At 42.1% G+C, this 27,539-nt stretch overlaps 1 protein-coding gene across 2 annotated transcripts in view; it reads right to left on the minus strand.

The window, feature by feature from the left end:
- Nucleotides 1-13,766: 13,766 nt before the first annotated feature.
- Nucleotides 13,767-27,539, minus strand: part of msrab (methionine sulfoxide reductase Ab) — a 34,177-nt gene continuing 20,404 nt past the window's right edge. For both annotated transcript variants that reach the window (XM_018663735.2, XM_018663732.1), the window contains exons 5-6: nt 24,646-24,752; nt 13,767-14,783 (exon numbers count right to left, since the gene is read on the minus strand). In XM_018663735.2, coding sequence (XP_018519251.1) covers nt 14,610-14,783; nt 24,646-24,752 — 281 coding nt within the window. In that variant the 3' untranslated portion in view covers nt 13,767-14,609. The remainder of the gene's footprint in view (nt 14,784-24,645; nt 24,753-27,539) is intronic.

Raw genomic sequence — 27,539 nt, forward strand, 5'->3', positions numbered from 1 at the left:
CCCACTCTCTTTGTTACTGTTTCTCTATATATACTGTGATATTATCAAAATAAACAGCACCATAAACTATCTCTTTTTTTTTTTAAATCTCAGAAATGAAGATCTCAAAACCATGGCAAATAAAACTAACTTTATCTCTTTTTTAAAAAGAGAGGGGACAGAGAAATAGTGAAGCCAGAGATAAAGACCACTGGGTCAGGCTTATGACTAGAACACAGTGAGCTCAGATAAAGACGAGCACTTCAAACACCACTGATAAGCTTCACAGTGAAGGACGCAGAGCAGCTCCTTTGGCCAAAACACAAGATAGGCCTGACAAAGCCCAGTTTATGAGAGGTGGTAATTTGTGTTAAACTGATAGAAATCACCATGTCTTTGTATTGTATTCACAAAAGTCACAAGTGTTAAGCTTTTTTTCCATGTGGGTTTTAACACTGAGTGCCAGCAGAAACTAAAGGTGTGGAGGCTTCTGTCAGTTGGAGCTTCACCTTTATCTAATCACTGTTAATACAGTCAACAGTGGCATTTGGTAACTGAATAGGCTTCAGCCTAACGTGACAGACAAACTATGACAATGTTGGCGATCAATCAGATCTGTGTGTGTGTGTTCATTCACATCTCAACAGCCCTATAATGACTGTTTAACAACCCGAGTAGTGCTCACCTGTGTCAACGTGTTGAGTGACTGAGTTAATTATTGTCCTCCAGACGTCTGCAAGGCCTCAGAGAGACAGAGAGATTACAGAGGACAAACTGGAGATTAGATAAACAGAGCAGCTACCTTTCTTGTCAGCTCTAAGACCAACTGATCGTAAGATTTTGGTCCCATTCTGTTGTTTCAATATCACAGATAAGCAGAAACATCAGCGCTGCCATTCAAGCTCGTTAAAGATAATGCTCATAAATGACTTTTCTGTTCACGCCAGATGTGTGCCCCCCTTGTTAGGGAGGCAGATGATTCCACCCTCCCCGACCAACAACAACACTCCAATGTTAGGCTAACCTCCTGGTGACTTCACCGCAGCATCTGGCAAACGTTAGGCTTCACCTAAACCCACCGTTTATGCTGTAATATGAGCAGCTCTCTTACAGATGCGGCTTCAGTAGGCAAAGCCTGGTGTATGTGTGCGTGAGGGTGTGTGCGATCGTGTATGCACTCTTGCATCTGTGTGCTCTCTGGGCTCAGCTCAGCTCGCAGGGTTTTAAAAAGACAATTGCTTGGTTCAGGATGGGAACCAAAGAAGCCGGTACAGGCACAGCAGGGGAGCCCTTTTCACAGTGCGCACAATAACCACCCAGCCCCAGAGAATACAGTGCCTGGCTTGCCTTGTGAATGCACAGCAGTGACAGTGTGCAGCGCACGTGGTCGAGATGGGTCTGTGTGTCCTTTTGTTAGCCAGCGACTGATAAGTGAAAAAAATAAAAGCAAAGCAAAAACAGACAAGACCTGTAAGACAATAATACCACACTCCCTGCACAGCTGGCATATTTTCTGAGAAGCCATTTCCTGTAAAAATTCTGACACGGGAATAATGATGGCTTTGATTGGGCCCCAGTTTAACGGGAGGCACTTCCTGTTTCTTTGTATTGGTTTCATTGTGAGGCGATGGGGTGGGAGGGGGAGGGGTGGGCGAGGCAGGGTTTGAGGGAAACAGCTGCTGGAGATGACACAGTCAAGAACATCCCTGTGACCCCCCCCACCCCTGCACACACACCCACACACACACACACACACACACACAGTCACACACTGTCACCTCTTGCTTTGATAAGTCTGATTTTAACCTAATTTTCCAGCTCTTGCTCCACTTAAATCTCCTCTTAAGGACCGGTATGATTTGAGCAAGTTAAGACATCATTCTCACAAAGTCAGGACATGACCCTGCAACATTTTCTGTCAATTCTCTGGAGAAATGTTACTCAGAGATCACCTTTCAAGTATCTTCAGCTCAAGAATAAGACACTTAAAACAGTGGTTTTGTTCAGACAACAGAGGGATACCACCTACCAGTTACAAGAAACAAGGGTCAAACTAAATTCCCCCCAAAAAATGTGTGTATTTTTTTGTAACCTGCTATGAAGACGAGATGGATGGGGTTTATTTCAACAGCATGATTCAGAGTCTGAGTTACACTGTTGATTATTGTTTCCTGTAATTGTCTTCACATTCAGGCAGATGCTCTACTGGCCTATATGTCACAAAATTCCCACCAGAACAGCATGTGAAAAACTCCACTAAACTTTTGTGAACACAGTATTGAATTAGTTCCATAAGAAAACTACAAAAAAATGAGTGTTGAATGAGAAAAGCAAGGTTTCAAGAGTAGTGATATTTTTTTAAATTTTAATCTTTATCTTATATAAAATCAGCTGTTAAACCAAATATAGCTCAACGTTTGAAACTACAGTGGTATTTTTTTTTTTTTTTGGTTTATAAAAAGCTGTCGTGAACTGTCATGTGAAAATGTTAGGGTTTGAGATGTCTGTGTTGTTTACACATTTCTAAGGGAAGTCTCACTTGTTATCTGTAAAGGAAAGTCTGTGGTTCTCAAGTTAATCGCTGCAAGAGCAGATGTTAGTTGCATTTATACTCCTTTCAGAAAAACACATACTTCGGTTTGCGTGTAGTCTTTGGAATAATTAGAATTTTTACAACTTGCAAGGCACTCTCCAGTCACATGCAGGTATTCGAAAGAACACGCGTAAACACACGCACTTGTGCTTTTTATGCGCACACACCCACATTTTCTATCTGAGTGAGGTTTTCCATTAGTGTTTTTGCAGAGATCACAGGTTGTGCTGCTTCCTGCCACACAATGTTTCGCCACAGAAGCTAACCAGTGTTCATGCTTTCTCTGCTCTGCATTGACAATGATCACTGGAAAATCATCAGCAAAAAGCACGCGTGTACGTACACACACCTACCACAAACACAGATGTATGAACACAAACACAGTTGCTGTTTGCCTCTCTTTTGCATTTACATTATCTCAGGAAAGGATGAGTAAATGTTGAGTCTCTTTAGGAAAAAAAAAATTTCAATATCTTGTAATTTTTCTCTAACCATCTTATTTCTTCATTTTGTTGCTTTGTCTTTGTTGTTGCTTTGCCAGTCTCTGAGGAGGGCTGATGTAAGCTCCAGATGTTGTAGTAGACTGGCTGGAGACAGAGAGTGCAGAGGGCTTTCCCATACCTCCCACCTCTCATCTCAAGCCTATATTACCTGATATTTTTGTTGGTTCTTTTGGTTTCTATGGCCTCAGGTGGTGGCTTATTTTTTTGCCCTAATTTTAAAACCAGATTTGTTGATGATGATACAAATATGTTTAAGAGAATAGCTTGATATTTTAGGAAATATGCTGATTTGCTTCAGAGAATTAGATGATTGATTAGTGCATTAAATATGGGGGCTAGAGCCTGGAGGTGATTAGCTTAGCTTAGCCCAAACACTGAAAGCAAGGGGAAACAGCCTGGCTCAGTTTGGTTCAAAAATAGACTCACTTTATTCAGAAATGGACAAAATTGATTATTTATGTCTCTACCTTTAGGCCATTTCAGTGTATCCCCTAGACTTCAATTATTTATGCATGTACAGCATAAAAGTCAATCAAATGAATATTTCTATTAGCTTATTTTATGTGCTCGATTTTGTCTTCAGCGAAAATGTGCAAGATTTGTCTTGTGTTGCATTGTGGTCTTCACGTGTTGGAAAAGTGAATAAAACCTTGATGATTTAAAATACACCTCTTATATTAACCTATATCACTTACTGTACAGACATAGTAGTTGTATCAACTTTTTCATCTAACTCATGGCAAGAATAAGTACATTTCACAAAATGTTGACCTGTTCCTTTAAATACATAATGACTAAGAAAAGCTATACATGTTATTGCGTTGTCTGTTTATCTCAGTATAAGCTAACTCTAGAGTGTCAATGGCACCTAAGATATCAACATTATAATTATGCATATGAATATACTGTATAATGCAACATACAGTATTTTAGTATCTCTTAAGTTGTTGTTGAGACTAGTCTCTTCTCCCTCAAAAAGCACACCTCTGCCACATGACCTCTCTGTCTGTCTCAGTTTCAAAACAAATGTTGAAGGCCTTATGGGTTGGGTCGGGGGTCATCCAGACTCTAAAGATACTATCTCTCTCTGTGAACACCCATCCATCACTGTGGATACAAAGTCACCTTCCTCACCTCTCGTCCCATACCGCCTCTCTCCTCCTCCTTGTCCTCCTCCGTCATCCATTTAGGTACTGCGTTCGTTCAACTCCTCCTCCACCTCCAACCAACCCCCCTCTCGCTGGTGCTTCCTTCAAAGTACACATTGATCACCAACAGACACAGATAGACATTTTAAGGGAGTTGTACTGGTTTCTCAGTGTGAGTGTGTCTGCGCAGCAGCAGGGGTCACACCATGAAATTAGGCTGCATGCCAGGACTAATTGAACTCAGGAGTTACTTACATGCATCATTCGCCATACACGTTACTTAGCATATCTTAATGTACTGATAAGATTGTGTGTGAGTGTGTGTGTTTGTGCGTTACAGGTAATTTGAAGCAAAAATAACAAACTAAACAACAAGGTAGCTGCTGTTAGATAAAAGGAGGGAAGATGAGAGTTAAGTGGTTTTAAGTGTTACTGCTTTACGTTATGGGAAAAGACTGCAGCTTTCACAGTTGGCTGCTATAAAAACCACTGAAACATGCCGATTTGATTTAAGTAGATAAAAGCATGCCTGGCTGCTGCTGGTGATAGTACAGGAGGTATAGAACTGGATGCTTCTTCATCATTGGATGCATTAAACAAAGCATAGTTTATATTGCCTACATGCCATATAGATGTACTAATATGTTTAAAGATCACGGCGAGTATTACTTGTTAGGGACATGTGGATAAACATAGAAGTTTGAAAACCCAAATGAAAAATTTCACACAGATCTCAGGACAGTTCTCAGGCCCTCTGATGTCTTTGCTGTTGGACACATATAAGAGACCACAAATCCTCTGTAACTCAATTTCACGTACTTGTCACTCTCAAAATAGCGCATCCACATTATCTTTATGGCCACATGAAGAAATGCCAACAACCAAACCAAATCCGCTCAGACACACACACACACATACACACATCTATCTATTCAAAGGTCATATTAGGTAGCAATTGGACATTTTGAAATAGCTGCTTAATCCACTTTTCTGTAATTAGAGCATTTAGCAGCAGACCGACGTGTAATGCATTAGTCCAGTCACTTCTAGGCAATTAAGATTTGTTTCATGTCACCTGCTGTGACCTGACATCTCCTGAATATTATTAGGAAGAAGCTATTCTGGATTTCCTGCGAGAATTAGAAAACAGAGAATAAGGCCACAGTTAGTAGTTCATACAGTTCTTATCAAGAACTAAAATCAGAGGATGTAATGCTCATTGAACAGCAGCCACAGTGGCTTCAAGTGACAGTTACAGTATAGTGGTAAATGCTCCAACATAGTTTAACAGTAGCACAAGAAAAGAGTCATTTTAGTCAGCAAACTCTTTATATTACTGGAGTGTAGTGAACTGAACAAGGATGTGTTTTTTTGCTACTGAATTTGACTTTTCATTTGTCAAATTGCATTCTGTCATTTTTCAGAAGTAACTGTCTTATATTAACATGCATAGGACCATCACAATCTGTTATATTTTACATTTGCATTCTAAAACATTATCAGTTAAAACAAAACATCTTATTATTTTGTGTACTATATCTCATGGAAGAAGTTTGGTTTTTAATCTCTAACCTCCAAATAATGAAGGAAAACATTCAGGGAACTGATCTACTTAGCTGCTGCTTTGATGTTGACCCTTGTTGTCTGGCCTGGCTTCTTATCAAATCACAACTGGTGATGGCAGGCAGTGTGTGTGTGTGGGGGGGGGCATCCTGCATTTTTCTCCAGACCAAACTGCCCCTACATGTAGACAGACACCATCTGCCTTCTTTGCCAATCTGGAGCAAAAGCTCAAGAGTTGCAACAGTGTTAATTTTGACTTCAATAAATGTGTGTGAGGGTGTGTATGTGTGTGTGCGTGCATGGTGTGCTCCATGCCCTCGTGCTCCCCTTTCCTCTGTTGCAGTTCTCTGTGGCTTGACCTTTGACCTGACCGTTTGACCTTTCCAGCGCTGACCACTCATTGGCTATCCAGCTGTGTAGGCCATGCGTGTAAATCTATAAGAGTGTGTGTGTGTGTGTGTGTGTGCGTGCATGAGCGTTCAAAGTGCACATCTGCCCCTGCACACAAGAGCACAGATGTGCACTTTGAATGAAAAAGCCTGATAAACACATTTGTTTGTTTCCTCTTAGTGCGGGTTCCTAGGTGGTTTCCTCTTATCGCCGGCCTATTTGCTCACTGTAAATCTGCACAGAAAAATCTCTTGAACCATCGCTGCTCTTCCATTATGTTTTTCCCAGATTCCTTGCCCCCTCTGCAGAAGACCAGAGGAACTACATCCTAGTGTGCACTGACACACTTTCCAATTATCTAACTGGGACTCAGGAATGGAAGGAGGGGACAAGCCACAGCTGACTTAAATATGTAAATCGGGTACATTTAAACCACAATAGAATTATTTAAGTTTCATAAGCTCAGGCAATATTTTTAGACGATAACCAGCTGTGCAGGTGAAGCCCTCTGTTTTACATGCACCTCATTTCCTTTCACATGACAGATAAATAATGACATTTGCCAGAATCTTAACAGAGCTCTAAAATATACACAGGAACAATTTATGAGATGAAGTGGGAAAGTTTAAGATTATTGTCAAACCCTTACTGGAGAGAAGAAACAGAGCATGCTGATTTCCGTCACTATCACACGTGGCTGATACAGAAACCTTGACTTAAATGTCTCTTTAACAGACTGACTTTCATAAACAGAATATCTTGTTTTTTAAGGGCAGCTCTGGGCAAAGTTTGAAGGAGCGTAGATACAGTGTGAACCTACGCTGCTGTGATTGCCTTAAAATCGAGTCGCTCTATTTCTCCCCGCATCTTTCAACTCATCGGGTCCCCAGTACAGCACACACAGGGCCCCCTTTTCGTCTCCTCCCATCCCTCTCTCTTTCTTCCTCTATCTCTCTCTCCCCCCTGCTAGGATCCCCACAGCTGCGCGGACCAGGTGCGTTCCGCCCCGACACACACACACGCAGGCGCACACACACACACACACACACACACATAGACACACGCATGCACACACACACACCCTCACACCCGCCAACGGACGCAGCAGGAAATGCCTAATACCAGTTTTAGAATGATGCCACTATGCCAGCTTGACAGGGAGGCTGCAGGATCTGTCACGAGAGAGGGCAAAAGAGATACCGAGAGAGAAAGTGAGACAGAGACAGAGAGTAGTATCTCGCAGAAAAAAAAGAGTGGAAACTGAAAGAATAAAACAGCTTTATTTCTGAATGTGATGTAGTCCAGACAGTTGACAAAACTTCCAATTTCTCAGCTCATCAATAGCATTTACTCATGTCCTGGTCCTGTTTCACTCCTCATGGTGGTCCATTTCCAGCACTGGATATCAACACACTCACACACACTCACACACACTCACACACACACACACACACACACACACACTCTACTGGCGTGGCCAAAATATATCCAGCTAAACCTCTCTCCAGGGATCCTCAAGTAAAAAGGGACCTCTGTATGTGTGAGTGTGTGACTGTGCACACATGTGTGACTCGGTGTGTGGGTGGATGCACATGTGTTTTTATAAAAAAGTACCAGTTATTTTGGTCTGTGGCTCACCACAGCTCACACTCTCCCCTGTCTCTTGTACTCATCTCACACAGCCCCAAGAGAAGAAGGGGGGAAGGAGTGTGACAGACAGAGAAGCGAGTGAGCAAGACAAAGACAAAGCAGAGGAGATGAAGAGGAGGTTGTAGAGGAGGAAGGCATATTTGTCATCAAAGATTGCTGCGATATATGAGATTTCAGAGAATATATGATGAATCAGTATGCAGTGGTAGGCGGCACAGAGCACCCCATTCATGTCTCATCGCCTCCATTTGTCCTGCATTAGTCCAGTTCCTCTCAAATGTACTTTACATCTCTTCAACATCTCTAAAAATGAAACATCCTTATGACAACTGTATTTTGGGTTCGGTGGCCAATACAGTAGTAATAGAGTGACATCAATAATATGGTGAATTTTTATTATGACATGATAACCACGTCTGTACCAAAATAAAGAAAACGTTTGACTAGTTCTGTAACTAATGATTATATTCAGTATCAGTTAATTCTTTTTTGATGTCACCCATATTATAGCCCCAACAACAGTGAATAATCTCTTTCAAAATTTTAATTCTTTTGGAACAAGGTTACTTTGAGCAAGAAAGGCTTAGGAATTGCCAATGAGAAGTATGAAATTTTAATTAAAAGAAAATCCAATTTCACTCCAAATTTTAAGAGCAAATCCTGTTCTGTAATTTACCCAAACTCTTATTTCCTTCAATAATAGCTATCCAGTCTGAACTGGCACCGCCGTAATGTAATAGTCTGTCACACAGTTTAGGAGCTGAACACGTGCTGTTCCCCCATCATTATGGAGTGTGGAGCAGATGTACTGTATCCTGCCTCAGTAACCAGCACCAGCAGCATATAAAGAATGATACAAAGGACGTGCCTCCAGTCATCCCAGTGTCCTAATACGATTCAATATCTTAATTGTTGGTCAATGTTTGATTTGTTGACTCGCTGGCTAGGGACTACATATGTGGATACACAGTAACAGCTAAACTGACAATGTGATCTCAATGTCGTGTATGTTTAGTTGTTGACTCTTTGTTTATCTGACTGTTAGTTTCCTGTCAGTGATGCAAAATGTAATGTCATTGACAATAAAGGACAGAGTGTATTTTAATATGATTTTCCTCCTTCTTTCATAGAAAGTATTTAGTTTCCAGCATCTGAAACAGAAGCAAAAGTTATGAAGCTGAAGGTTTGCAAATGATGCATGATACTGGGTATAAGTGAAGCTAAAAAATTTAGTGGTGACATTCATGTCAGAGGTCAACGTGAACAGATATGAAGCTACAGTAAACCCACCAATCAGTTACAACAGCAGTGTGGCTGATGAAAAAGCCCTTTGCATCTCATTGTGATGGAAACTTAAAAAGACCGCCAAACACATACACACAGACACTTGCGCGCACACACACACAATTGCACACGCTGCTGACACCTCAGCGTGGCCACATTCTCACCTCAAACCTTTCCATTCACTGACTGCCAGGCCAGTGTTTCCACCAGCGGATGTTTTTTGAGGCCAGTGTTTCTTTGAAAAGACGCACAGGGCCACAGCCAGGCAGGAGAAAACCTGCTTTAGCTATTTAAGCATGCATCTTCTGTAGGATACCTGAAGTTTCTGAAGCTTCTTTTAATTCTTTTTTTTTTTTTTTTTGTTGTAAGCCGATGTGTCTATTTTGCATCTTCAGAAAGGCCTGATGAAGAGTATACTTTTTTGTGCTTGAACAATACAGGTTTCTCTTTCCTCATGTTGCAGCAAGACACAAAATCTACACACACACACACACACACACACACCACACACACACACACACACACACACACACACACACACAAACAAACACTCCAACAGGAAGAGTGTGGGTGTTTGGGAGCAGCTGCATGGAGAAGCATCAGACCCAGCTTCCTTCTGGTGCAGCCAGCACCATCTCTCCTCCCTTCTCTTTTTCTCTCCCACTATCTACTCATTTCCTTCACATCTATTTCTTCTCTTCCTTTTATTGCTCTCTCTCTCCCTCTCTCTCTCTATCTATCTATCTCTATCTCTCTCTTTTACACAGACAGAAACTTATATCCAGTCAGAAATAGCCAATGCCACAATCATACCGCTATCTCATATCGGCTCTTATCAGAAACCAAACACAAAATTCAATCTGCACCGTTGGCAGAAATTAGCTGGCTGTGGCGAGAGTACAGAAAACACAGTTTATGCATGTTGCAATGTGAACTGTTTGTGTGTGTCCTGTTTCTGTCCTCTTTCCTCAGAATGGTGACACATCAACACATCACCACCTGAAAGCCCAAATGTTGCACAACACTTTCCTCTGTTCAGTTCTAATCGAAGGCTTGTTAGCAGCGTTAAAACCCAACTCCACCCCACACCTGTGTGAGGTGAGGCTGAGATGAGTCAAGGCGCAGATGGACAGAGCAGATAAATGAACATGAGAGAGAGAGAGAGACAAAGAGAGAGAGACATGTTTTGGAAATTTAACTGTTACATCAGTGCTTCAGCTGTAAAATGTCAAGCTCTGAATCTTGCGCAATCATCTTTGTCGTGGTTTGATTATAAAAACGACATGATAAACAGGATACACTGCATATGTCAGTTATTATGTGTAAAAGCACCTTAAAGTTGAACAAAGTGTCTGAATCAAGGCCGGTGGAATCTTCCTCCAACAAGAGATGGCACAGGTGCAACTGTCTTAGCATCTTTGTGTTTCACTTTCCTTTCCAGTTTTCTATTCTTACTCGCTGATGCTGTCACCCGGTGCCATTCCAGCCAGTATTCCTCTGTCTCCTATTTTCCTTTAACCCCCATCTCCTTAACCCTTTTCTGTCAGACCTGGTGAGAAGTTGCTGTGCTGAAGACACTCAGCAGTTATTTCTGTGTTTCCTGTGTGTCATGCGGTGGTAGCTTGAACTAGCTAGCATGGCTGACGACTCACAGGCTCCCAGGTGCAGAGTGTCACAGTGTGGGCTGTCAGCCAGAAAGCCAGTGGGCCAGTTAGCAAGCCAACTAGGCCCTGCAGCACGTGCTGCCCTCCACCCCCCAGCCCTTAACCCATCACTATTCCCCATGGGAAGGAGAGACAGGCTTGTGACTTTTTCTCTATGGGAAAGAATGCATGCCTGTGTACTGTATGCATGAGCATGTGTGAGCTTGTCTTTTTTTGTTTTTATTTTTTTAATAAAGGTATTGCAACACCAAGCTAACTTATTTTAGGATACAGTTTGGCTAAAAGTTTTAATATGTCATCAACCTGTTCATGACTGAGACACAGGAGCCTCTCCAGCTACGTGCAGATCTACTGTTTTTGGAATGAGCTTGCCTGCCTCCCCCGGAGTTCGGGGGGTCAGGCCGCGCCGACGGAGAAGACCTCGAGTGAAACTGGTGTGCAAGGGCACCAGGGTTCGCCCTCTTTCCCCCCGGGCTCGCCCCCAGGCCGCAGATGCACTGACCCAGACAAGGCTGTGCTTCTCTGGGCAGCACAGAGAGACTGCTGTGCTCCGGTTCCTGGAGCCCTGATGCTCTGATTGAGACCCTGCGCCCATGCAGGAACCAGAGGGAGGGGAAGGGAGAGCAAGGGAGGGCACGTAAACACATCTGGCATCTGTGAAACCCAATGTGCGCTCACTCTCATATCATCGTGAGAGAAATGTATAGGCCATATAGAAAAATGTGAGCTCTGTTTTCCCTCTGCTATCAAGATACACCCACACACATATCCAACTATGTGCCTGCTACCTCTACAATCCAGAAAAGTAATTATGTGAGGAGCAGGACAAGAAGGCACAACAATTCTCCAGCTGGTAGGACAGCACCAGAATATACCACTCCGCTATTGTTCTATTTATGTAGCTCACCAAACAATGCCATGTTGGTGTCCTTCAAATATAAACTATTTTGCTGCTTGCACCTAAAGAGGAATAAAACAGGGCTACTTTCAATGATGCATACATATATGGTATTGTATATACATATAGTGAGATTTATTGAAGCTGTCATGAGGAAGATAAATGAAAAGCTGTGAAAGGAGGACACAATAGAGAGCGTATCAGAGTGCAAGAAATTTGTGTGGGTGCATGTCTCTGCAAGGTGTCTTTTTGGTGTGTTTGTTTCTCATGCGTGGGCGCTACCTTTTGCATTAGGCGGCAGTACAGGACGAACTTAGAGGTAGTGGTTGGGACGTGTGTTTATATGCCTGTGTATGTGTGTGTGTGTGTATGTATGCATGTGTGGGTACGGGTGCAGAGTACTTCAGATAAACAACCAGCACCTCTCTGTTTCAGCCCACTCTTCCACAGTACCACACATTTTCACAAACCTATTCTTTTCTTTAAATAACGGGGTGATAATTTTCCCTTTACGAGCTTAGAGAATTTGACATCGAAGGATGGGAGAAGCAGAGTCAAACATGCTTGTGAGAGTGCAGTAGAATAAGACATCAAATGCATGAACGTGGTGGCGTTTGTGTGCCCGAGAACTGCCTCCTCTCTTCAGGGGTGACTGAGCACAGGGCCAGTGAGAGGCATAGTGGCGAGCTGGAGCAGTATGCTCTTTGTGGCCAGCTGTGGGGCCACTAAAGGCCCATCTGCAAACAATAGGCTCTGTCTGAAGGGCACACACAGCCTGGTTCGTGTCCTGCTCTGCTTCACTGTGTTTGTGTATGGATGCGTATATGAGAGTACCATGCATTTCCATGCCCCCATTTTAATCTATCACAAAGGAATACACAGAAAACATACACTTACTCATGCAGCTACTTCTTAATGTCACTTTAATGTGTCTGCATTAAACTTGGTAATTTTCCACAGCAGATCTCTTCCTACATATAATCGAGTCATAACCTTAGTTTGTGATAACGCCTTCTCTGTAATGTGGCAGAAATAAACCGAATCATGTCGTGCTTCACTGAGGCATCTCTTGTTGAAGTCAGACATCATCGCAGATGGCGGAAAAACTGATTTCTCCATGTGATTAAAGCTTTCACGCCAACCTCTTTTCAAAACCAAGGAAATGAAGATCACTTTATTAAAAGGTTATCTCCTCTCGCACACTCTTGACAAAACACAACAGCATGCAAAAAATATAGGCGGGCGCTGGAAAAACAGCTAGCTGGCCCAACCGCATACCACTCTGCGCGGTTCGATCAAGCAAGCCACAGCTTCGCATGCCCCGGCACACACACACGCAAGCACACACACACATACACACACACACGCACAGACGCGGCTGCTGCATGCAGACACATGCAAAAATATCTGCCCCAATACTAAAATAGGCCCTGAGAGGTTGCACCTGCACCTGTGCCCTGGTCCACACCTACACACAGGTGTCAGGATGTGACACATACACACAGACAGAGAAAGAGAGATAGAAGAGAGGGAGGGGAAAAACGAGAGCGGGGTGAATCACACTACTGCGGTCGACCAAAAACCTTTTTCTAGGTATCATCTCTGTATTTTGGAGTCTAACCATGAGTGTGATTTTCATTTTTAAATAGACTTGCAGGTTGATGTGCTTAATTATAAAAAACACAGCACACAATGCTTATTCAGTGGTAGTTCAGTTCAATGATATCTAATTATATGATGTAAAGTAGGACTTTTATTCATAATTATGGGTTTGGGTGGGGGGAGTGGAGTGAGAGTTTAAGCAAAGTGTGTATCATATTGCATACATGAGTGCCTCAAGTGTCTCATTCTGCGATTCAGAATGAGTAGTCTCTGAATGTGTATCTGTGTGTCACAGTGAGTCATATCCATTTGTCCCTCGTTGGTGGGTCCCTTCTCAAGTGGGGCAGAAAAGGGGACAAATAAACTAAGCAGTGGTTTATCTTTAATATATCCTGTACATATATATATATAGCTGCATGGGCAGACACATGCACGCATGAGCACTCGCTGACACACACATACACAAACACGTGGATGGTATGTAAACAGATGTTAAAGAGAGAATATATTTTATTATTTCCAATGTGAGGCAGTAATAAAATGTTTTCAGTCTGTTTTGACTGAAGGAAATTCATGCACATGACTTATTTATAGTAAAATGAAAAAAGAGACTGCATTAAAGTCAAGCTGGTATTAATGTATTTTCCTTTTACTAAGCTACTTAATAAATTCATATGATCACAGTAAAGTCTGCATTTAAGAAATCTTAAGAACTGTTACTCTGACACTAGTCAGTGAACAGTGAGCTCCGTCACAGTGTTCTGGCTTTAAAATGGACATGAAAACCATTGATTTTTCTTCCAATCAACCAACTGTGGAAGACAATGATTTCACATGGTTTCTTTGCTACAATAGGTCACATAAAAAAAAAAAACCATTCTGTTGGAGCTGCTATTTTTTTGAGAAACGTCGCCACCCTATGGCAGCTAAGTGCTACTGCAATTCAACTTAATTCTAGCATTTTTTTCATTTACCTCATTTTATCATTCTTTTAAATATTGCTAATATATTTTATATCACACAAATCGCTTTGAATTGCTTTCTTCTTTTAAAAAAGGTTCCTCCAGCCCCACTACAAAACTGTATGTATTCTACATAACTTACAGGAAGCAAAGACTTATTGAAGCTTTGACCAGAAAATTCCCTGAGGCTTTGATTAATATGATATTTGATTAATATAGTTTAGGGTTAAAAATACTAACAGATACACTGAAAATATATATTTGAAGTGTATCAGATAGTTTTAAAAAGAAGATAAAAGATTAAGAACAGTAAATGATGACATGTATGTTTACAAAATCCTCAACTGACCCTTGTCTTTCTCACTGCAGATCCTCACAGTTCGTCCTTGTTGGCTCCAAGGGGACAGGAGATGCCAGTGCCTTTGAGACCACAGTAGCCTTTGGGTACCTTCTTCAGGTACTGCTGGTGGTAGTCCTCAGCGTAGTAAAACTGCTGCCCCTCCAGGATCTCAGTTGTGATAGCACCATAGCCTTTTTTATCCAACTCCTAGTGGTAAGAATATACACATAAATCAAAAAGAATGACTATCCAGTTGTTCCAAATTGAAGTGACAAGTAGGAAAAAAGAACCATTTGTTTATGTTGATGAAACAGGAAACATTCTACAGTGCATATACTGTACTAAAAAAAAAAAAAAAAATCAGATTATTAACCAGTCAGACTAATTCTGACTAAATCAACATGGAAAAATGTTTCTCTAGAAATCTGCACCCTTTTCTTTTTTATACCATTCTGTGCTAATAATAATAGAGTTAAAGCCCTCTAAGCCCTCTTAAGTTAAAGTAATATTCAAGGTTATAATCACTAACACAAATCTATCTGTGAGGAAAATATTCCTAGTATCCAGCATCTTCATGTATTCAGATTCTGCAACCTGTTCCCATCATTGAAGTCATGACATAGATTCAGCTCTACTTTCTCTGATTGCCATAACTTCCTAAAAATGAGCACGCCTCTTAAATGATTGTTTTATTCTGTAGTGTATTGGATGTGAACTTTCAATACCTTTTACTAATACAGTAAAGAGTTTCTGCTCCTCAACTAGAAAGCAGGGTGATTGAGTGACAGAAGAAAGGAACATCTTTTTATCTTTGTAGTGCAGCTTGCCTCTGTGGCTCTCTCTGTGGGACAAAGCATCAAAGAGTATCCGCTCTCTTTGAGAACTCCTTAAGACACTTTCACACTTACACTTTTCTAAACACCTTGAGAGAAGGCTTCAAACGCACTAAAAAAGCACACTCGCTCACACAGACACACATACACACACTAAACACCTCTGACAGATATATCAAAGGTATACCTGCTGTGCTGAGTGGTTTTCTCTGTCTAATAATACAAGCGCTCAGTCCTCTCTAGATCAGTGCTCCAGAGAGCTGACAAAACAACAAGTTCTAGGTGCGCTGGGACCCTCTGTGGGCAACAAGTACCTTGCATGTAGCACACTACACCTTAAAACAGTGTGCAGCACTGAGGAGCTTTGCTTTGTGGAGGCGTCAATTGGCAAGGTTCAGCAAGCAGCATGATACAGAAGCTGAATGTATTCAATCCAGACTCAACCTGTTCTTATCAGCTTCAGCATACATCCTGCCTCTCTGCATGATACAGCCATGGATGCTGTTGGGAGCATTTAAAGAAAGGGACCTAATTTTTCTTAAGGTGGAACAACTTGAAAATTGCCTGTTAAAGTTTGTAGCTTGCTCCTTTATGGAAGCTGTAGCCAGCTTGAGTTCACAGAGTTTACAATGGGTTCCATGTGGACAATTTTGTAAGACAGGAAAAATGACTGCGAGCAGGCAAGGGTTCCAGGATATAGCTGTCATTTTAAAGCTGTCAATCAATGTATTTACATAGACAAACACTCAAATGATGCCTAATGTAAAAGGTATTGCTTGTAATGATAAAATTGCAGAGAGTTATCCAACAAATATCTGACTTTGCAATCAATTGTTGCTCATTGTTTCAGCTTTGTGGAACACATCATTACTGTTTTAGTCCTCTCTCACTCTTCTCAAACCTTGTTTCCAACAGAAGCAGGCAGTTGTGTTCAGGGGATAAGCTGTGATAATTTATAAAGATGACTCTATTGATCCAAGCAGCCAAGGCCTTGCTGATGTGTTAGTAACTTTATAGGATGGTACAATATTGTGTTCATGGGTTGTTTTGCTGCCACCAAGTGGCCAAAAACAGAAAAAATCATCAAGGATTGAGGAAAGAATATACATAAAGGGTGACAAATTAGATGAAAAACAAACATAGAGGTCCCTTACTGATGAAATGAACCACCACAAGCCTCGAGTTCACTAACAGGCACATATAAATTCTTTGAAACGCTACTGGACTGATGAACACCTTTCACCAAGTGATAAACCCTCACTTGGTTTCGATGATGGTGGAGAGCTCTTTGTAACATATTGGTTCAAAATCTCCCACAGGTGTTTATTTGGGCTGAGATCTAGTGACTGGTTTACATAACTTTGAATGATATGAATGACTGACATCTTTTTCATACTCAAAGCATTCACTGACCTCTCGTCCCCTGATGAGTGACACCAACGTAACCCTGTTTTAGAATGTGCCTGTTGAAATACCTTTCTACACTGTCAGGAATAAAGTCAGGTATACTGAAACCTTTATTTACTCATCTGAAAGTAGTCACATTTATACATGCTGAGTCTAGAAAATACCCTCCAAATGTATAATGTACTATGTATTATGTATTATTTGTGTAAAATCTTATCGTATCACGCACCTCAATTATAACTCATTATTATATACTCATTATAACTCTATTCAACTCATTTATTTAGGTGTTTCCGGTTTGTTTAGCCACCGGTCTGCCTATATAAGCATTTGTTGTGAAATTTCCCATTCTTCGAATTTTATGTGGGAGTTCAGAGAAGATCGGCTGTTTCCCGCTCCTGAAATTAACTAAGCCAAGCAAAATACATGCCAGAGAGAAGGTACAGCCCACATGTCTTGTTCACACATCTTATGCTGTTGCTGGAACTGAGCTACCTAACTAAAGCATGGAAATGAATTATTTTGGTCAGAACAGACTGGTTCCAGTCTTTACCTCTATTAAATAGGTCAGCTGGAATTGTGCAAGTAAGGGGGAGATGATTTATCTGAAAATGTATCACCGCTAATTTCTAAGAGGAAGTAATGTCAGTGAAGGGCAGCAGGGTAGTGTGTAGTTTTGTCCACATGGAGGCAGTGTGGTACTAGCTGTGTGTGTGTGTGTATTTGAGTGTGTGTGTGTTTGCTGGAGGTGATGCAGTGGAGTCAGTAAATCAAAGCTCCGCACCCCACAGAGAGGCTGAGGCAGCAGCTGACCTCTAAGTCCTCAGTGGCTGCCGCTACAATGTGAGGGCTCTAATCTCCCTGCAGGAAGGACCCAGTGTCCACAAACCAAACTACAGCACAACCCAGCTCCCAACATGGAGCTTGAGCAGCATCACAAGCACAGACATATTTACCTTTCAAATGCACAGAGTATGCATTCAGAGAAAACCCATTTCCCCTGCCTATATCCGACAGCATTGTAGTAAACCAGCTGACACGAGCATGGAGCTTTTGTACATTGTGGCCTAATTAATCAGTCATCACCACCAAACCACTGTAGTAGTGAACCCTCCAGGGCAGAGGATGCTTCATGTGAGGAGAACACAACGTCCAAGAAAAGGTCTGCTATTCCGAGCAAACATACACCCCCGCACCACTCCCTCACTCTCCATCCAGCTCTACAGCAGTCACAACACGGCAGCCATTTTAGATCTATAAATCAGAATGCATGGCGTCACGCCACTGTGTATAACCTTATGTGGCTTCGCTTTCTCTCTCTCTCTCTCTCTCTCTCTCACTGCAGCAGCAGCAGAGGAATGGAGGGAAGAATGTGGAGGGTAAAAATGGTAAAGATGGAGTAGAGAAAATTCCAGAGAGGAAAAGTGAAATAGATGTCCTCCAGTTGAGCATTTTGATGATGATGTTCAAATGATGGCTACATAGAGAGAGAAATGTGTATACACTGTATATGTATGAGTGAAAACAGACTGAAACAAAGGGAAACGTTAAGAATAGGTCGCCGTGTGTTTGTGTGTGTATATGTATTACTCAATTTGTGGGGTCACAAAAAGCCACCTTATGGGGACTCGCGTCTTATTTAGAGACAAAAGCTGATCCCTTCAAGGTAAACCATTACATTTTAGGGTTAGGTAAAAGGTTTTGGTTAAGGGAATGGTTATGGTTATGGTTAGGATTAGGTTGTAACATTGGGTTAAATCATGGGGGAATAAATATAAATCAATGCAATGTCCTCCTAAGTGACAAAAACATGTTTGTGTGTGTGTGTCCAGGGTTGAGCTCACTCAGCCCAGTCAGCCCTTCCTTTCTTCACGCCTGTCGGAAAGACTCCCCTGTCAAAGACATGGCTGAACGGGTGAATCTCTCTCTCTCTCCCTCTCCTCCTTTCTGACTCTCTCCATCCTCCATTTCTGATTCTCTCTCTCTCTTTCTCTTTCTCTCTCTCCCCCATGTGAGCACAGACCATCGCTTCGTGCTACCAAGTCCTCCCTGCTATCCAGCCAAGCGAGAGAGCCCCTCTCGCCATCACCATCGCCAGAGAGACGGCCCCGGGACACAAATAGGACGTGACACCCTGAGAGAGGGTGGAGATGGTGGAGGAAGAAGATGAGGCGGAGGAGGAGGAGGAGGAGAAGGAGGAGGAAAATGTACTCGCTCCTTCTCTTCCTCCTTACCCCACTGTCTTGTTTCTCTCTGTCGTTTTCCCTCAGAAGGCCTACGGCTGCAGAGTGGTGGGGAAGAGACGCGCATTGACATAGAGTTTGTGACATCCGATGACTCATGGTGAAGACATTTGAGGAGGGATATGACCTCAATTCTGTGATTTATGTAATCATCCCATAGTCCACTCTTGTTACTGGTGAATGGTTTACCAGTTGCCATTTCTCCACACCTCTATTGTTGCATGTCTTTTTTCTCAGTGTCCTCATCTCAGTCTTGATTTCAAATTTGCTTAATTGGCATGACCATAATTTCATTTAGTACTGATCTGTCGAAGCATGTTGTTCACGGTTTATAGAGAAGGTACAGTAATTCAGCAGTGGTGGCTGGAGCACTGGGAAGTAACAATAACATTGTAAACAATAATCCATTACAGGAGGGTCCTGCTGATATACCGCATAACCGCAACTTTCCAGATTTAATTTTGGTTGAGGACCTTTGTTGCATGTCATCAACCCCTCCCTCTTTCCCTGTGTTTCCTATCTATCTATATTGCAATCGTAATGATAGAAGATAAACAGGAAAAAAAATCTGTTACTCTAATGTTATTTACCTGCACTTAAGTATCAAAAGTGAAAGTGCTCTTATGTTTTATATTTCTGGATTATCAAGGATTATTATTACTGACACACTGCTGCATATGCAGCATTTTAATGTTGCTGCTAATCTCGATGAACTAATTTTAACTGCTTCATGTACTGTTGGTAGTTTGAGCTATAATATTGAATATTAATATAATGAGTTTATCATAAGTTTTGTATGTAAAATATAGAGTTTTTTGAGTAACAAATGGCTACAGTTGTTAAAAAAATGCAGTAAAATGCAAGATCCTCTATGAAATGTAGAGGAAAAAGAGTATAAAATAGAACACAATAAAAACAGTTAAGTACAAGCACCTCAAAATTGTACTGAAATAGAGCACTTGCTTTCCACCGCAGCAATTCTGAATTTAAAGACTAAAGACAACAAATGGTTTATGCATTAATACGGATACTCGATCTTTTTCGTTCACTGCAGCTGCACACCTGAACACTGGTGCACAAAAAGCCCTTCAACATCTTAAAAATGTAAATACACTTGGAGTACTGCAGACAGCAAAGCTGCTCCGTGGAACAACGCTGGCAATAGATAGACTGTGACTCTGCCTGAAAACACATGAAATAGCCTGACATGATACTTATCGACTAGTCTGCTGCACCACGCTTGCCCCCAATGACCTCGGGGGGGTGATGGAGAGAGGATGAAGGAGAAAGACAGACAGAGAGAGAAAGAGACACAGAGATGGTGCAGAGACACGCAGGGAGAGAGGGAGTGAAGTAAAGAAGGAGAGGAGCATGGGAGATTATAGAGAGACTGACAGAATGAAAACAGACTGTGAGGCAGTAAAAAAAACATAAACAGAACAGTCTGAGAGAGAAGTACATTATGCTTCTTGTTCCCATGAGGTTCTGTAAAATGCCATATATGTAAAACAGTCATGTACATCACTGCAACTGTGTGTGTGCGTGTAAGTGTGTGTGAGCTAAAGGATGTCTATTCCCTCTGCATGTCTATCTATGCACAGCGGATGAAGAGTTTTTTTTCCCCTGCCCTGCTCTGTTCATCTCTCTTTCTCTCTCTCAGCGCGGGTCAGGCATCCATTTTAGCTGGGCTCTAATCTTCAGCGAGCGCGCCTACATTTTGTGAGCGAGGAAGCCATCACTCCTACATTTTGAGAGGGAGAGAGGATGCACGCACTTCAGTCTCAGAGCGAGGCGGTGCGTGCTCCTACGTTTTTTTTTTTTTTGTTTCTCTTTTTTTTCCAGGGCAGACAACAAGTAGCTCAACATCTGAAGACCGAAAAACGCAGAAGATCAGCCCTTGCATTTTTGTGAAAACTGATCGTCTTTTATCATTTTGGCTGCGATGCGCTCGACCACATCTCACTGAAAGATGGGCATTTACCTTCTGGCGATTAAAAAAAAGTTTTTTTTGTGAACATTAAACCAGTAACAATTTTTATTATTCTCTTTTATCTAAGCCGATACTGTTTCAGAGCCACATAAGCAAGATGTCTCGTTATCGATAACTTCAGCATGCAGCAAAAGTATTTTAAGATTTTCCTGTCAAGCCCAGACAGACTATAAAATGTGAGAGCTGTGGAATAGTTGGGAGGGTAAATCTGACTTTTGAATACTTTCCAAAAACGTGGGCTTGTGTGACATGAAGCCCGATTATGAAACCTGCTGATGTTGTGCCCCCTTTTAACAACCCCCGGGCTTCTCCTCAAGACTTCTAGCCCCAAACGATCCCCCTTGCTTTTTTTTTTTCCACCCATCATCCGAACCCATGTGCCCCACCCCCCTCCACCTCCCTTTCAAGCTCATTAAGTTAGGATGCCTTATCAGAGGGCACACTCACCCCTCCAAGGCCCTACACGCACGCATGTGCACGCGCCACGCGCACGCAATATTCATGCTGGCTTGATAAAACCTATTGTTCATACATTTGCGTGCGCACACACACACACACACTGTCTCCTCTCTCTTGCTCTCTCTCTCTCTCTCACACACACACACACTCTCATATAGAACCCCTGCTCTTCCACATTTCCCTCCAAACCCTAACCCATCTCTGACCCACCCCCACCCTGCGCTCTCCTCCTAATCAACTCTTCCCATCCCTTCTCTCTCTCACCCTTCACTCACCCACCCCCCTCACCCAGCTCTGGGGAGACACATTTTAGCAGAAAGGGAGGGATAGAGGGAAAGAGAGAAGGGGAAAGAGAGAGTGAGAGACGGGGGAGACAGAGGGAGAGAAAGAGATGCACTCCTCCTCTCTGCTCTGCTGCCACAGCGGCTTGGCTACAGAAGCCTTTGATGTTCTGCAAATTTCAAATTTCATTATAGAGAACCCCCTTCTCCTCTCCCCTCTCCCTCTCCTCCCCCTCTCTGCTCTCGCGCTTAAACAAGCTTTTCTGCCTCACTCTCCTACTCCCCCCTAACTCCCCACCCCCCACCCCACCCCACCCCTTGCAATGCTGAAGTTAAGAAACTGAAAGCCCTGCAGAAGAGACTCTTCGTATGGGTTAATTATTCATTGGGCTGTGCGTGTATGTGCCAAATGTATGTCTGTGTGTGTGTGTGTGTTTCTGTGCTACATGTGAGTGTGTGTGAGTCATGGCTGGCAGTGGGGTGGAATCTGGATTTTGTGATGCCTGTCTTATCTCTGGTCGTCTTAGATCGCCTCCACCCACTCTTTCTTGTCACTCTACCGAACATGAACTCACTTCTCCCAATAGAGAACATTGGCCTTTTAGGATATAACACACACTCACACTCACACTCACACACACACACACACACACACACACACACACACACACACGCATCCTCACGCACAGACACACACACACACACACACACACACAGCATCCTCACGCACAGACACACACACACACACACACACACACACAGAGCAAGCCCTTCCTCGGTAGAGATGCCATTTTCAAGCCAGGCGTTCTTGAGACTCAGCATCAATGCGGCAAGGCAGCCATTTCAGGGCAGGAAGCTGCCATTTTGGTTCAGAGCGTGTCAGCTGCTTTGAGAAGATATGTGTCCCAGTGGCCCTCAGATGAAACTGGGGTGCCACTGAAGTGGCTGACAGATCGGTGGTGTCAGCAGTGTTGGTGAGGAGAGAGAAGGAGGGAATAGTCTGAGTGCTGTTTCTCCTATGGATGTTTATAAATATGTGTGTTTTGTGAGTATCTGCAGCCTTTTTTGTTGTAATATTAACTCAAGTGAGCCCTACACTGTTTTCTTGTTTTTGTTTGGTTTTCATTCTGTTTATTTACAGGCTTAAGGACACAGTGATTTAATATCATTACATGGCTATTTTCAGAATAAGTTAGACAGCTCAGAAATCAGGTATTGTATGTACAGGTTTTTATAATAAACCTTTTCATGAAATTTTTTGAACATTTGTAAATAAAAGAACCACAGTGATGGGACACTGTTTAGTGCACAGTCTTATTCTGTCCAAGTATTGACAGTGTAAAAAACACTCAAGGTCCATTTAGTTGCTGTTCTGGCAATTTTGGTCATATCACGTGATCTTCATCAGTAGATTTTGCTAAGTTGTCAAGGAGACACATTGTCTCAAAAGCTGAGTTTAAAGTTCATTAAATTATTGTTATTATATTGTAATAAACATCAAACAACATTATTATACCATTAGCAGTTAAATGATTTAGCCGACTGTTGTTTCCAAGGTCAGGACAAAACTTTGAAACTCAACTTTTAAGACAAGATGGATGAGAAAGATCAAAAACACTGAAAACCTAGGATGTTGAGGTGAGACTATAAACTGCTGTAACTGCTGTTTTCAAGGTCAAGAATGACCTTTGTTACTCAAAAGTTATTTTTCTTATCTCTTTTTGTGATTAATATATTTTGGCCCTGCAGATCCCATCATGCTTTGGGATGCATATATGTACAAATAATGACTGTTTTACTCCTCTTGCCGCTGTTCCATGCCAGTTGTGGCTCTACACTGTGAGAGTGTATGGGTGGAAATTTTCTACAATGCACTGTTTGAATGTGTGAAGCACAAACAATGTTGTTGTACTCTACTGTACAACGACAATAAAGCCTTCTCTATTCTATTCTATTCTATTCTATACAGAGGTGTGTATGTGTGTTATGTGTGTGGGGTCGCTGTCAGTTGATGGCCCTCTGATCTGATTGCCTCATTTTTTTTTTCTTTTCCTGCTTTCCTCCCCCACCTTCCTGGTCCCAGCTGTCACTCCTCTCTCACCTCTGACCCCAGGCCAAGGCCAAGGTTGGGAGGTTGTTGTCCTGGCAACATAACAGCCCCATGGCCTATGACTGCTGACCCCCAGTGTCTTAAGTAACCATGACGATTATAATTTGCTCCCCCCTGCCATCTTGTCCATGAATACCTTTTAGAGAGAGGTAAGAGGCGAACAAACCAAACCGATGGGGGGATCAACGGATAGATGGAGGGAGGGAGAGACAGATGGATTGAGAGAACAAAAGGGGGACGCGTGCCCCACTGAAAGGGAGAGATTTTGAAATGACTTTCGATGACCTATTGACTCTTTTCCTCTCTTTCAGTTTAAAAAAAGAGGGTGTCACCTATTAGATGTAGATGGGGATCAACTAAACAGAGGTGGCTTTGCTTAACTAAACAGCATCAAGCTCCAAGAGGTCACCACTCCAGAGGTTTTTACTTGTTATTCAAATAACTGGGACAACTCCACGCTACAGCTCAGCCACTTAACGGCTAAAAAAGTTATCTGATATTTTCTTCACTATTTTGATTCTCCTTTTGGTGTTAATGTGATGAAACGGAAATCAAAGCACATGACTGTATCCTTTGACAGGGGCACTGGGCAGAAAATATATGAATCAGCATTCCCATTTTTTAACACTTATTCAACACATGCTCTGCCACTACTGCCTTACTTCACACATGGTTTGGTTATATGTAACTCCATGCTTGAGTAAATGTTATAACGAAACCTTGTGATGTGTGTGCGGGCATTATACCTGCTGGAAGGCCACTTTGCTCTTCAGCGCAAGCTCCTGTTGAGTGGGGCTGGATGTGTAAATGGCTGAACGATACTGAGTACCGTGGTCATTGTGCTGCCTCATACCTGCGTAAAAACACACACACACACAAAGGGAAAACATGACGCCCCTTAAATAAGCATAAGTACTGCAATCAACGCAGACACACTGTCATTTGCATGAAAAAGGTTTTCATAATTATGTCATCATCCTGCATCTTGAATTCATGAAGCTAAATGAATTCAAAGATCACAGCAGATTCAGGCTTTCATTAAGGAGGTCCTGCTGTGTGTAGGTGTATGGGCTCATGTAGGTGGGTGCATTCTCTTCGTCTTTTTTGTCATCTATGTGGCACTGTCAAAATTTTCATCAGCTTTACGTCAGTGTGTTTGGAGGAGGCCCAGGCCTAGTGTACCTTGATTGGGAGGCCAAACAGCTGCCATCACTGCCATGCTTTTCAGATTCTGAGCAGCTCTGGCATCCATGGACATCCCTACGGCAGCCTCCTCTCTGTCTACATCTCTCACCGTCTCTCCCACTCAGCCTTTGTTGCTTATTGTTTCTGAGGAGGTTTCATTCTTCTCTGCGTTTCTAAACTCTTGTCTTTCTCAATCTTTGGCCTTCTGTCACAAGGCCGGGGCGAGTGGCACATTTGTGTTCTTCTTTGAGGCTTTTACGGCTTTGCCTTTCAGCTTGCTGACAGTGATAGCAGCTTAGTTCATCTGAACAACGGACATCCCCTCTTTCCTGACACTTTCACTTAAGATGGTCAAAACTCAGTGGAGGAACTCTGAACTCTGAACCTTATTGCATGCAGTGTATTTGTCATGTCACAGTTGATGTATTTGTCTTGTTGTCATGTCCATTTCTTTTCCGTTTTTCAAATAACTTTTTTTAATTAGTTCTTTTGGCCACTTGACGGTAGTGAAATGAGCTGCAAACTACACGCTGCGTTAGCTCCTTATAAAGATGTTGGCAAATAGTTGCCTATTTACACATCAGACATGCAGCCACATTAGATACATTAGCATTTGTTTGGAGTTGTGTCTGTGTCTGTTCGACAAATATGAGTCCATCATTCACTCTCCTTTTAGCTCCGTTTTGCTCTCCACCAACTCCTGAGGGATATAACAGGCCTTTCAGCTGCTAAATTCTCCACTACATTCAGGAGATAGTTTCTGACTTTGTCCACCTGATGTTTGCTTGGCAGGTTGTGTGCAGTGGAGTTGTGAGAGCTTATGTTGCTGAGACGAGCTGGCTGCTAGGGCTGGAAATGGTTGTAAAACCTAAAAAATGGGCTGAGCTTTAAAGTTTTAATAAAAATTTCCTCTCTAAACTCTGTTGTGTAATAATTGCTTCAGGAGATAAAGTTGTTCACATTTTGTCAAACAACATACTGTAAGTTACATCTGTTAATATCTCATGTATATGGGAGAAAACTGATTTTTACTGAATGTGCAGACAAGCTGGAGCCACAAGATGCTGACACCTCCCTGACACAGTGATCTGCATATCTTGTTCTCTTTTGATTAAATGTTACCTTGCATCATTGAGTGTCACAACCTATCTGTGACACAGTCTGTTCAGATAAAATGGCTAGAAGTATTCATCTGGTCTTCATTCAAATCAGAGCAGACAAGCAGACGTCGCCTGCTCTATGACACACACTGAATAAACTCACTATAACTAATGTTGCTGCCTCAGAGAATTTGCTTCACTGAAAATATCTTCAAACATATATCAAATGCTTGTGTGGTTCAAATATGACAAAAATGTGTGTTGTGGTGATTACCCTGTTGAACAAAATGTTTGCATATCATTAGGATCTGTTCAAGTTCATGCTGAGCATTCCCTTTCTATTAAAAATGCAATGAGTTTTATATTTCAACTTTTCCAAGAAGAGCTTTGAAGAGAAAAACTAAAGAAAGAACTTTGCAGATAGTTTACAGTCAAAATGGCCGATCTCTTTCTTTTCTTGTTCCCTCCATTCTTAACCTTTCACAAAACCTTTCCATCTCAACTGGTGCTCTCTTCAACAAGAATAATGTTTATCACTGTCACCAACTTAGTATATCATGTTAGCGTGGTAATGTTTCCTAATTACGACCAAACAAAGTAGAGTTGAGGTTGATGGGAACGTTGTTAGTTTGCAGGTCACTGAAGCACAAGTACTGAATCTGTTTTGTCCTGGTGATACTGTTACAATTCATCATGAGGCGGACATGAATGTGTTTACCAAATTTCATGACAACCCATCCAAAAGTTGTTGAGAAATTTCAGTCAGGATCAAACCGACTTACAGACTACCAGTGCCGTCCCTAGAGCTATGCCGCTAGCGTGGATAAAAACATCCCTGATTTCATATTCTACTGTTTCATAAACACATATTTCCTCATTTAACATCTTTCCATTTTTTTCTGATTATTTTTCCGTCTACTGTCAATCCACTCTCATTTTTCTCCCTCTGTCTCTGCATCCATCTCTGTCCTCCATCTCTGCATTGCTGGATGTCGGCCATCTTGCCCCCAGCGCTGTTGTTCAGTGACGAGGCTAATGGTGGCCCCTCCATCAAAGGCCACCGAGCCTCTCTGTCATTGGCTGTCCACCAGAGCCTTTACTCTGATTGGCTGGCTGGCAGGGGTCTTGTAGCTTTGCTGTTCCCTCTGACCTTCCCTGCTGACCCTGAGGTTCTGACCAACCTAGCCATATACACATACACACACACACAGCTACACTTCCATATACATGTGCAAGATTATGTATGACAAAGTATGCATAATAATTATAAGAAGGCAACCTGTTATTTATCATCAAACTAATGGTTTGACTTCTGTAATTTGATTAAAGCTATTTTATAGCAGAACAATCAATTC

Source organism: Lates calcarifer, linkage group LG19, assembly GCF_001640805.2.
Source record: "Lates calcarifer isolate ASB-BC8 linkage group LG19, TLL_Latcal_v3, whole genome shotgun sequence".
Classification (NCBI taxonomy): Eukaryota; Metazoa; Chordata; class Actinopteri; family Centropomidae; genus Lates; species Lates calcarifer.